Source organism: Cnephaeus nilssonii, assembly GCF_951640355.1.
Source record: "Cnephaeus nilssonii genome assembly, chromosome: 15".
Taxonomy (NCBI): domain Eukaryota; kingdom Metazoa; phylum Chordata; class Mammalia; order Chiroptera; family Vespertilionidae; genus Cnephaeus; species Cnephaeus nilssonii.
In genome coordinates, this window is record NC_137086.1 from 19,482,348 (window position 1) to 19,495,545 (window position 13,198).

A 13,198-nucleotide genomic window follows, 5' to 3' on the forward strand; every position below is an offset into this window, starting at 1 on the left:
AGAACTGAGAGAAAAGTCTAATCTATACTGATTTTAAATCAATATAGTTGTTTAGTTTGGACCATTGCTTTTTCTAGTTTCTTTGGTCAGAACAAGGATAATTTTACGTTCCAGGTTCAGTTGGCTACACTATTAATTTGATTACTTCTATAGATTCAGTGGTCTTATTCCCCAGAAAGCCCCAATTTCCAAATAATCAAACACTATCTCCTTTCCATCTGTACTGATATTTATTTGGAGGCCATGGTTACTAAAGGGTAGTAATCTCGCTAATTCTAATAAGGTATCTCTCAGAAGTTTAAAATTCATTTTTATACTTTGATATTAAATGAAGCTGTTGCTCTGTCAGTGATTCTCTTCTCTACTTATTAGGCACATATGACATTCAGGGGTTAAGGGAGTATCTGCTCTAGTGTTTACCTGCTTCTGTATTTTACACTTAGAAAGGAAATAACTATGCCTCCTGGAGATAAGCCTCAAGATCATGGTAGCATAGTTAGAACAACATAGAAATAAAATAAAAACACAAAGCTCATGTCAGCTACAAACTGCAGGCTTTTAGAAAGAACGATTACACCTATGCATACACACTTGTGCACACAGACGTGGACTTGGCTTTGATCACATTCATATACAGCACAGGCTTAGATCCACACATTTGGTTAATTTGGGGCACTTTACTAATTTGTCACTTTAAATTAATTGCTTGGTCTCACTGCCTAGAAAATGCTATTAAAAAAACCTCATAATTATACATGTTCTAATCAAGAAATAGATACTGGAAATTCTTGTCAGCTGGGTATGAAACACATTTGTTGATAATGACTTAGGAATGAAATGTAATTAATTTTAAAACATAGTATTAATTTGTTCAGTACAAATCCCAAACAATAGAACAGTGGTTCCCAATTTGGTTACATATTAGAACCCTCAGGGAATTATAGTATACCGCCATGGTTGAAACCATTGTTGAAGATACTCTCTAATTTATAAATGACTCATTCTTGAAATAGGAATAAGCATTTCCTATAGAAAAAAATTATATGAACAAGGACAACTTCTTAAATTCACAAAAGCCTATTAAGTGCAAATGTATTTCAGATTAGAAACTAATTACATACAACAATCTTCTATGAAGAAAATCTGTGCATTCCATGAAATGCTTGGACTAAACCTTTTCTTATCAAAACTTCCCTGATAAGGAATAGAGCTAAAGCTCATGTGTAGCACAAAGATCGGTCAGACCTTCGGCTCCCTTTTATGGCTAAGCAGCCTTCAACAGGAAGGTATAACAGCACTTCATCCTCCTCTCCTCCTTGCTACAGCAGCAGAACCAGGGCAGAGAGCTGGTGGTCTTTCCCTTTTCCCAGCCACTGTCGTCATCACCTCAGAGGTGGACCTCGCCAGGGCAAAGTGCGGGGCAGGGCTCTGACTGGGAGGGTGTATGTAGCAGCACTACATAGGTGCCAGTTTCCTTTCCTCTCTGTCTTCACTAAGTTTCCATGGCCATTCTTGCCCATTCTGTAATTTTTGTGTAAATTCTACAGCATTTATGCCTTCACTACTCAATAGCATTTTGCCAAGCACTTACACATCTTCTCTGGTAAAACTTGCAATCTCACTGAGAGATGAAAAATAATCATAGTGCAAAGAGAACCATAACATTTAACAATGGTTAAGCATTTAACTATGATTGTCTTTGTACTATGATTATTTTTTTCTCGCTCAGAAGATGTGTGTTTGGCAAGGAGTGAGATATACAACAGATATTGGCTGAATAAATTAATTACTGGTTTTAAAGTAAATTATTTTGGAAAAGAATGATAAGCAGCAAAAAAGTACTATTATAACTAATCAAAATTCTAGTCAAACTTTGCCTTTTGAAAAACTTAAGCACTGGAACTTTCTGCCTCTTTGAATTGAGTGGAATATGTTCAATGACATGAGAAGGCACACACAGCAGCTCTTGGCTGCCAGGCCATGGGGAAACAAAGAAGCAGGTATTCACTCTGATGGCAGCCCAGTAGCCAGTTGGTGCTCTGGTGAACCCCTCCCCACCCAGTACTAGCAGATCGGTTGAGCAGAAGTGGGGTCTAGAGCAGATGAGGCCCTTTAATACACATATGCCACTGGTAAATTTTAAGTAAGGGACTGAGCATACAGATGGTTTTATATTATGCTGGTTTATTTTATTTCAAAATCAGTTATTTTAAATTTTATTGAGAGCAAAGAGAATAGTAATAGGGTTATCTTTATCACAAAGAAAGAAATTGAGAAAACCCTCAGGCTAAGATTACAAAACATAACTCCTGGAACGACAGTTTCTCCACTTGTCTGGCTATTTAAGTTAATATGGATCCACTGCCACCTATGACAAAAGCACTGATCCAGAGCACTGCATTCCAAACCATTCCTCTTCCGTTTGACTAACCATTCAGAGATTTAGTACTAATAGGGAACGTAATGTGCTTATCTCCTGTTTTCCCACCTTTTCCATTTTTAGCTACTTCTTAAACTAAGAGAAGTAAAATTTGCAATTAATGGCTTTCATATGATTTCAATAATTTATTTATGTGGGAATCTTTATAATATAGACCTTAGCCATCTGCCCTAGGGAAAAAGCCCTGCAAATAGTTAAAATGGGTCAGAATAAATAATGATTTTAGGTCAGGTATACTGCAAATAGAGTTGGTTTTATTTTATTAATTTAGGTGGTTGGTGAGTTGGGGAAAATTAAAGGGATTTTTTTTAACCTGGCGTTTATTTGAACAGATCATCAAAAATATCTGAGAGCTTACTATGTGAATAACATGACTCCATAATTCTCAGTTGCCAAATAAAGCCAAGATGCTATACTTCTCAAAACAAATACACTTTAGGTGGTATAAAGACAAGACAAACTGCCTGGTAACTACAAATATATGGATAATACAGGAATAAGTAAAGAGAATTCTGGATCAAATAAAAAAATATATACCTCCAACGAATAATTTTAAGTTAATTTTTGTTAAAAAGTTAGATCCTCTGACTTGGAAGAAACCTTAAATCCAGTTTGATCCCCAGAAGGCTCAGTAAAAGTATTTTACCTAAAATCAGAAAGCACACTAGCAGACTGGAATGACAAACCAGATTCCTAACTGCTGAGTCAGTGCTTCTCAACCTCCTCCCCCATAATAATGTCATGCTGCCTCTGAGTATTGGGTTTTATTTTGTCAAGTAGTAGGGTAGAATTTGATATGTACAATGAGCTAATCAGCCAATGGGAGAAACATATGGAAGTGATTATGGAGGTTAAAGGTGATTTGATTCAAGTGTTAATAATGAACAAGTGAAAAAAGGTTGTGTGTTCTTAGAGCTTTAAAAGTCTGAAACTTATTAAATAATTAATAGGAGTAGGGGGATCTATTTATAAAAGGTAGCTCCCTCTAAAGGCTATACCTGAGCTATACAGTTTGGTAGCCACTAGCCACATGTGCTTATTAAGCATTTGAATGTGGCTAGTCCAAACTGAGATGTGCTGTAAGTATAAAATGCATCCTGGATTTTGAAGATTAAAAAAAAAAAGAAAAAAGAAAATGTAAAATATCTTATTAATAAATTTTTATGTTGATTTCATGTTGAAATGACAATATTTTATAAATAGTGGGTTAAATAAAATATATTAAAATTGATTTCACCTAATTCTTTTTGCTTTTTCAAATGTGAATATAGAACATTCGAAGTTACACATGTGGCTCACATTAAGTTTTAATATTAAACCATGTTTAATATTAAACCATGTTGAATAGCCAGACAAGTGGAGAAACTGTTGCTCCAGGAATTAGGCTTTGTAATCTTAGCCTGAGGGTTTTCTCAATTTCTTTCTTTGTGATAAAGGTAGTACTGATCTAGAATAAGAAATGCAGCCTATGAGATCTGTGTGGCTGGGCCTGAAAGCATATGCAGTGGACTAGCAGGCACTATGTGCGATCTGTGGATGGTATAGACTGAGAAAGGTTAAGTAGGAGCTTGAATTTGATACACTGTGAAATTAAAAACTTCAGAGTCTGGTGGGAAAGGAGTGATGCACTGAGTAGTATTCAAATATAATAATTTCGGAGACAGCATTAAAAGCCCGGGACTAGGCAGTGGGGGCTTGCCTGGGGTGGGAATGGCTGAGGGGGAGGGGTCAATTGGGGAAAAAGAAGACAAATGTAAAACTTTAGACAATTAAAAAAGAAAAAATTTGTGATGCAGATGGGGATGTTTTAATAAAAAGTTGAAATTGCCAAAAAAAAAAAAAAAAAAAAAAAAAAGTAGTCCAGGACTAACATTCCTTGCAGGTTTTAAGAGTTAGTTTTGTTTCCTCTGGATAGGACATAATGCATTTTAAGTTCACCAACAGAAAACAAGTGCTCAAATGAATCTGAAATTAGCAATTTCATCACCAGGTATTTCGGTAAAATATAATAAATTTAAGGAGGACTGTTCCAACCAATTTTTTAAAAATTATAGGTTGCTGGAGTTTAGAATTTGTTTTCTATTTTTATAGAAATGGTATTTGATTTGTCTATAAATTTACAAAAAATTATACAGATCCTTTTTTATCTCTAGCACATATAATACTAACAATTACTTTAAAGCACTTAAAATTTTAGCACCTACTTGAGTGAAAAGGGCTTGAATGATCAGAATCAAATACGCTGCAAACATCTGTGGTACTAGAGGCCCCAGAAGCAGGAGGAGGTGTTAGCGGTGTTCTCGGAGAATTTGGTGCGGATGCTGTACTTTCTGTTTCACTTTCAGGGATCCTACTATAACTAATTTTCCTGGGCTCCTGCTGCAGAGGTGTGGGATGTCTCATGGTGCCAGGTCTTGGGTTTGATGGACGAACACCAGGAGATTTTAGGGGATAGTTATATTTTTTTGGCTGTAGACATAAAAAAAACCCAAAACCCATAATATTTACAACATCATAATAGAAAGGAAGCTTTTTCTATATATGTCTGGTAAAATTCAACTAATATCTAGGAAAACCATATACCATCAATAAAGAATTTACATAATGATTCTAATTAAACTGTTCAAACTTAAGCATTAATATCCCATTTCCATAAAGCTTTGGCTATCTAATTTATTAGGGAATTAATTTCTTTAAATAATCGAGTCTTAGTCCTATAAATCCAGAATATTTGTTATTTTAATATTTTTGGATGAAAATCTTTCTAAGTTATGCTGTATATTTCTCTCACTTTTTAAACAGACTATGTTGAACTGGTTTAACCTTCCTAGAAAAACCAGGATCATTATTATGAACTACTAGAGGCCTGGTGCACGGATTTGTGCACCGGTGGGGTCCCCTGCCTGGCCTGCGGGGATCGGGCCAAAACCGGCTCTCCAACATCCCTGAGGGGTCCCAGATTGTAAGAGGGCACAGGCCAGGCCGAGGGACCCTGACTGGTGCACGAATCCATGTACCAGGCCTCTAGTATGTATATAAGGTCTTTGGTTAATCTGTTCCCACCCTCCCCTCTCCAGTCTGTTCCATGTTTCCATGCCTGTGGTTTCTGCTCCTGCGTTGAGCGTCTGCACCCTGGTGCTCAGTGCGCATCATAGCTGCTGGTCAGCCGGTCACTTAGGCTTTTATATATGTAGATGATTTCTATGCTGTAATGCAGTGATGCCATCAGGATCACTTGAACTATTTTCAAATGCATTAAACTGCCTGAGTTTTCATTTGTATTTATGTTAGTTTTTTGGAGCTTTCATACAGAGTGATCATTTCTCAGTGATATCAGAGTGCCTAATTGGAGCAGACTACATAACTATTTCCAATTTGCTGTGGTTAATCCACCTTTTAAAAAAACTGTGTTAGGCCTTGAGATATATTTATGTGCGGTAACTACATAAATCTTAATTCACAGACATTTTGAGATTTATCTTAGTTACTTAGAAGCCATTTATGTTTACTTCATGATTCTTGACTCTCTGAATGTAAGAGAAATTACATTCAGTCAATGAGGTGGTGACACTGTACATAAATTAGGCCAGGCACTGACAAGTAATAAAAAACAATGGAAACTTTATTTTCCCCACAAAATTATCTTTAGCCACACCTCATAAGTTATTATTATTTCTTAAGTCATAAGTACATTTATTATAAGTGAATTAGTATAAACTAATCAATTTTCCTGCTCTTAAAATAAATCTTGAACCCTAGCCAGTGTGGGTAAGTTGGTTGGGCACTGAGGGATTGTGCACCGAGGGGTTGCCAGTTTGATTCCTGGTTGGAGCGCATGCCTGGTGTGCAGGAGGCAGCCAAACTATGTTTCACTTTCACATCCATGTTTCTCTCTACCTCTCCCCTTCCTTTCTAAAAATCAATAAACTATTCTTTAAAAAAGTTTTTTTTAATCTTGAATAATTTTTTATTTAAAAAAATAAAAACTTTCATATTTGCCTAATTTCATCTATTATATCAGGATTTCTTCTGATTAATACTAATTCTCATTTATTTTGAACTAAGTGGGATATTCCTGAGCATATTTATTAGGCACTTATTCATTACTTTTATCCACCACATAAGCACCTCATCCCGAACTCCTTTATAGAAAATTAATCTGTATAACATATATGGTAGTGATGGCATCACCAAATATAGAAGACAACTGAAAAAAATATATAAATGTAAAAGAAATATAAATATATAGATGCTTACAAATCTTGGGAGAGGCTTAGGGTTTCGTGGTTCTATTTCTAGGGATTTGTTGAAAAGATAATCTGTAAATTCTTTTTCCATACTATTTCCCATTGGATTCAAGTTTTCAAAGAACCTCTAAAATAAATGCAAAGAAACAATTATTAACATTAAATATTTTAAATTGAGTTTCAAATTCATGAAAATAATTTAAGAAAACATTTAACGTAAGAATATTTTAATTATTTAAGTTTTCTTTTTCTTTTTCGCCTCTATAAAATAAACCTGCCTTTCATCAGGCAGTTTATAAACTGAATCAGAAAAATGTATCCTCAAATAATTCAACTTACTTTGATATCTGATTCTACTCGTAAACAATAAGGCTGATTTTGGTACTGTTGGATCTCTCCTGTTATTTCTGCTACTTTCCTCCTTTTGCTGAAGTTTATAAGCTCTTTTCCATGCCTTTTTAGGAACTCAGGATTGCCTTCTTCTGTTTTCAAGATATTAGTTAGATAAATTCCTAAAAGATATAATGAGATTACTTTAAGGATAAAGAAGAACACTAGTTTTCTTTCTTTCTTAGTAAGTGCTGTGATTTTACACTGTACCACCTCAATCATCGAGATCAAAGAATCAAGGCACAGATTTCCATTCTATGAAAAAGAACAAGCTAAGTAAATATCAAGAGAAGATTTTTATGAGTATCAAATTCTTCTGTGACAAAATGAAGTTTTATAAATACCCAAGGAAAAAAGAGACCAAGTTTAAGAAAATTAATACATTTTTCAGTAGGAATAACCAATTTTCCATACCTGCCAAACCACGTATTATTTGATATGTCATGGTTTTATAAAAGGAACTTTAAGAATAACCCGTCACTAATAACACAAAAAAGGGGAAAATGTTAAGTTCAGAGAATCATATTTTTTGCTTACTCAGCTCTTAAGGCCTCACCAGAGGTTGTTAGGATTTGTAATTCAGAGGGAGTATTATTTGGATAGGTTCACTCATGGACATGTGGAAGGATCTGCAAGCCTATCAAGCACAGGAGTACACATAATTTATGTACATTCTGGTCTTCAGTATTTCTAGAATTAGTGACAACCTAATAATTGAGCTCCTGCCTCCTCATCACTGCAGGCTGTGAACTGGATAAGGAGAATGAACCAAGTAACAGGCACTGTAGTTCTATACACAGCTCTCTGTTGCCAGGAGCACTTTAGTTCCTCTCTGGTTCTAGCATAAAGGTTCTAGAGCCAACTCTGCTGCTTTCTACTGTGTGATCCTGTGCAAGTTAATTAGCTTCTCTGTGCCTTGTTTTTTTTTTAATCTATAAAATGAGGATAACAGGGTTATTGTGAGAAACAAATGCATATATAAGGCTTAGAATAGGGCCTAACCAAAGTAAACGCTTAATTAGCTATGGTTGTTATTGCTGAAGCTATTGCTGCTATTGACCTATTCTCTTATGCTTCTGCCTTTTCCCCTAAAGTACTGACTGTGATGCTTTGGTGGTGGTGGTGGGGGTGGGGGGGGGGGGGAGAAGAGAGTGTGAATATCTGAATTCATTCACTCAGTACACATGTACTGAGTCTCTGCTGTATGCCAAGCTCTGCATTAGGTACTGCAGATCCAAAGATGAACAAGACACACAGTCCATGACCTCAAGGAATTCAGAGTTTTGAATGTGGGCTCCTACAGTACAGTCTGATAAGTGCTATAGTAATAGTAATACATTAGATGCTATGACAGCAGAAAGGAGGTGTATCTAACTCTGCCTTGAGCTGGAAGAAGTAGAAAAAGCATCACAGATGAGGTGATGCTTAAAATAAATCTCAAAACATGAACAGAAATTTAATAAGTAGAATAAGATGGAAGGGCATTTTAAGCAAAGCAGCAATGTGTACAATGGCACTGGTTTGTGATGAAGCTTGGAAGGTATACTCAGAGATGGCATATTGTTTGTATGGCTAGACCACAGGGATCTGATGTGTGGGGAGAAGAAGGAGTGGCAGTATATGACAGCAGACATAGGCAAGGGATTAGGAATTCTAATTCCTTCTCTGTCACTTCAGGCTTTGCACTGGATGAGGAGAACAAACAAAATAACAGGCACTTCTGTTCTAATCATATATTAGTGGTTCTAAATGCTTTTGTGGTACAAGCATACTTTTCAATACTGGAATTTTTTGGCCACATTCTTGAAAAGATTAAACGACTCGAAATCAATAGTAAATAGTCAGCAATAATGAAACATTATAGATATCAATGAATGTTTGATTTCAGAAAGTACCCAGTTTTGTGGTTAAATGACTGAATGGGTGGTGGTGTAATGACTGACACTGGAAACATGGAAGATAATAAGTTATGAGATGTTGTGTCAAAAGTATATTTGAATGAAGTTGCAAAAATGCTTATAAGTGGCATTTTGATAAAGCTCAGGATGAAATTTGGAAATTATTTTATAACAAATTAATGGCCAGTTAAAGGAGAACAAATGATCAAAAGAGGTGGTGTCCAAACTTTGTTGATTGTTTACTACATCAGTAAAAATGTTTAAGCATGCATTCTCAATATATATAAACATAATTTTTGAATAAAAATATAGAACAAATATACTGTTAAAGCTAAATTTTTCAATAGAACATTTTATATATCCTGTGGAGACAGTTGTTTTAGGGAGACAAAAACAGAGCATTATTACATAAATAATGAAGAAGGGTGAGGTTTCACCTTTTTGCTCATGAGTTTCCCAGCCTTGCAGGAAATAATAGTTGCTCCAAGTTCTAGGTTCCCATAACACTTTGTTCACACTTTGATTTATACATCTCTACAATTCACTATTATATCTATTACATGGTACTGCAATTTATTTTCTGCTCTTTCAAGGGGGCTTATCGAGAGTAAGGCTATTTTCATTTGCCTCTCTAGTCTAACACCCAGCCCAGGGCCTGGCACATCACATGGAAGCATCCAACAAATGTTTCTGAATGCATGAAAGGATGCAAGAGATATTGAGTCTTTTCTAAAATGGTAGGAAAGCAAGAGTGGAGAGGAAGCAAGCAGACAAGAAACAGACAGAGGACACAGAATTAGAGCTGTGTAAAAGGAAAGAGCAAAGCCAGTGCTACAGGCTTGGATGATGGCGCAGAGAGGCAAGATTTGGTTGAGGGAGGAATCAACATACTTTTACCTTAGAATAAATGTTAGCATATATATTTTCTACTAAGAGTAAAACATTTTAGTGTATGGAGAAAAACTGGGATATAGACCATAGTATGCCATAGCCTTGGAAGGAGAAATAGCCTTTTATTCTTTACTAGTGACCCGGTGCACGAAATTCGTGCACATTAAAAGGGGATTAATTAGAGGAAATAATTTAATATTGCTATTTGCCCTTTCTCTATAATAGAAGTGTCAGAGATGAAAGAAAATTAGTAAAATGTATATGAAAACCTTCCTCCTGTCAGAGTCTGGGACTCACCACGGGACCCAGAGTCAAGTCCCCGCCCACCCACATGCACCTCAAAATTGCATGAGACCCAGACCCGGCTGGCCCCCCCCAAATTGGGCTAGATCCAGACCCAGCCAGTCCCACCCTTGTCAAGCCCCACTGGGCAGGGGGTGTAGCCTCAGGTCCCCTGGCCCGGCGCAAGGACTGGGGCATGGCCTGAGGTCCCACAGCCCAGACCAGGGCGGGGGGGCATGCCTCGAGGTCCTCCGTCAAGCCCCGCCAGGTGGGGGACACAGCCTGAGATCCCCTGTCAAGCCCCGCTGGGTGGGGCGCATGGCCTAAGGTCCCCCGTCAAGCCTCGCCAGGCAGGGGGGTGCAGCCTCAGGTCCTCCGTCAAGCCCTGCTGAGTCGGGGAGGGCATAGCCTCAGGTCCCTGCTGATTGCTCATTAAGGCTCCTTATGAGAACCTGGCCTCAGCTGTGGGTGCAGCCATCTTTGTGACGGAGTGATGGTCAATTAGCACATTCCCTCTTTATTAGATAGGATTATTTATTTATTTTACTTTTATTCTTTAAATGGTGTAGTGCCAGCAAAAGACCTGAATAAAAATTCTGGTAAGAGGAAGAGGAAGTAAGAGTCTTAGATACTACCATTGACCTTCCCATACAGGAGAAAAAAACAGTATACAGAATTAAGGATAAGAATCTGGAAGGAGTATAAGTGAGATAGAATTAAGACTAGACGGAATGAAGAAGCAGCAATAACATATGGCACTACCTACTGGGTCAGAACCATGAAAAGTGGCCTGGCTAACTTCAGGGACTGCTAACATTCAGTTTTGGAATAGCAAACCTCTTCCTAGTACAGCAGAATCGAACAGGGATAGTTCAGATAAACTGCCTTAAAAGAGCAGAGGCTCAACAATCAGGAAGACAAGCAGAAATGGGTAGAAAGGTTGGCAGGTAGGCTGTCTGTATCTTTCAACTACCTATACATGTCTGTATTCACTCACTAAATAATACACAATGAGTTTTACTCTAAATACACGTCTGAAATGTCCTGTCTTCACAGGACATGTTATGAAGAATAGTTATTTCATCTGAAAGAGAGTACTTTGGAGAGTTCAGTTTTTGTGAATAAATGCCCACCAATCAGGTACTAGGATAGCAGGGGCCAAATCATGAGTCCAGTGAACAGGACCTGAGGTTTCTTTTCACTTCTATGTTCCAGAGGCTATAGGGTATGATGAGTAGCATGACTCTGAGCCCAGTAAGTACTATGCATTTTTCACTTTTTCTAAGCACCTGACACAGTTCCGGACACTTAGTAAGTAATGAAAAAATATTTGTTGACAGATTGAATGAAATGAACATCAGACCTACTCAAGTCCTTCCCCAGGCTCCCTTGAATGAACTGGCACTACAGTCAACACACATGCATAAATTTTAATGTTTTACCAGAAAGGGAAAATAAATGAACTCTATAGTTTTATCAATAATTTAGAAGGGCAAAGTCCTCAGGAAAACAAATAAATAATGATAAAAAAAATAAATGACATAAAAAAACAAAATCAGAAAGAATAATTAAGTTTAAGATTTTATCTTTTTGGAGATATATAAAATATATAGATATAGATGAGGAAATGGCTAGGAGAAAATATACCACATGCTAAAAAGACTAAACACCAGACATATAATAGAGATCATAATTTTTGTAAGCATTCAGAGGGAGAATCACCAGAACACATATACAGGCAGAGAAAAAAAACCAGTGTCAAAAAAAAGAGCATTATATCAAATGGCTGCCCAAGAGGGAAATAAAAGGGGAATGTATAGATTAGGCTTGATCTTAAAAAGTTCTAATAGAGAACAATTCTAAGGTGATTCAGGTGCTAAATATAGGGTGTCCCAAAAAAATGTATATACACACTCTGAATAATTATAAAGGCAGTGTTTATTAAAATACGTTTCATTTTCAAAATTAAGCTATCAGCTATTAAAGTGTGTATACATTTTTTGGGATGCACTATATTTGTTAAATAAGTATTTTCTGCTGATATATTTACACATGTAAACTCAGTCATTTAATGAAGTAAGTGTCTTGTTTTATCCAGAAATACAATAAAAATTCAAGAAGAAATGCTCACCAAAGAAAGGCACACATGGTGGATTAATAGACCTGAGTTTTGCCAAATATTTCTTATAATGATCTTCACTTAATTCATGAGCTTCTTCTAAAATTTTCTTTTGGCGACTTGGTATTTGCTACAATAAAAAAATACATATTTAGGGAGCATAAGTTTACAAAAGGAATTAAAGGTTTTTCCAAAAAATTTCAGGCTAAGAGTAAAGCCCAAACACAACTGTATCAGTTTGATTTTAAGAGTAATAATACTGGCTCAAAGAGACTATCTTTATTGGCCCTTGTGCAAACTTAAAGGGGTGTGTGTGTGTGTGTGTGTGTGTGTGTGTGTGTGTGTGAAATCTGATTTCTCTCACCATTCCTCAATGATGTGAGCATAATTGTACATTACATTACAAATTAAGTGCTGAAAGCATTTTCTTCTAACTGTGAATGCATTTTAATGAGAATGCCTAATTTAAAAAGAATAACCAAGTCAATTCAAAATTTAGATAATTCCATCTTTTAAACTGTTACTGAAAGACAGGTGAGGTACTTAAAAATTCAAGATCATAATTGTTAAAATCCCGATTCGTAGAACAGGAAATGTAGTAGTTCATTAAAATAAAACACCTATGCAAACCTACCTCAAATGTGTGGTCTAGCCTGTAAACAGGTGATGAGTTCATAGCACTGACAACCTCAAGGACACCATTGAAGTTGTTCAGCTCTTGAAAGACTTGCAGAATCTCAATTATTCGACTCACCACAGCTACTCTTTCTTCTAAGTTTTCAGTTTCTACAATACATCTGGGAATCAAAGACAGAAATTAATTTAAAAATGTGGAGTTTTCCCAACAAAGATATGGGTTAAAGAATTTAGTAAATCATATAATGTAGAGTATGGAGAGGCTATCAGTGTAACTGTAGAGATTATATATTCA

The 13,198-nt window shown here is 36.3% G+C and overlaps 1 protein-coding gene across 4 annotated transcripts in view; it reads right to left on the minus strand.

Moving 5' to 3' along the window:
- The window catches only part of SOS1 (SOS Ras/Rac guanine nucleotide exchange factor 1), a 111,610-nt gene that overhangs the window by 8,862 nt on the left and 89,550 nt on the right, over positions 1-13,198 (minus strand). For all 4 annotated transcript variants that reach the window (XM_079792256.1, XM_079792254.1, XM_079792253.1 and 1 more), the window contains 5 exons: positions 12,902-13,064; positions 12,280-12,397; positions 7,027-7,199; positions 6,698-6,814; positions 4,645-4,909 (listed from right to left, as the gene is read on the minus strand). In XM_079792256.1, the coding sequence (XP_079648382.1) occupies positions 4,645-4,909; positions 6,698-6,814; positions 7,027-7,199; positions 12,280-12,397; positions 12,902-13,064 (836 nt within the window). The remainder of the gene's footprint in view (positions 1-4,644; positions 4,910-6,697; positions 6,815-7,026; positions 7,200-12,279; positions 12,398-12,901; positions 13,065-13,198) is intronic.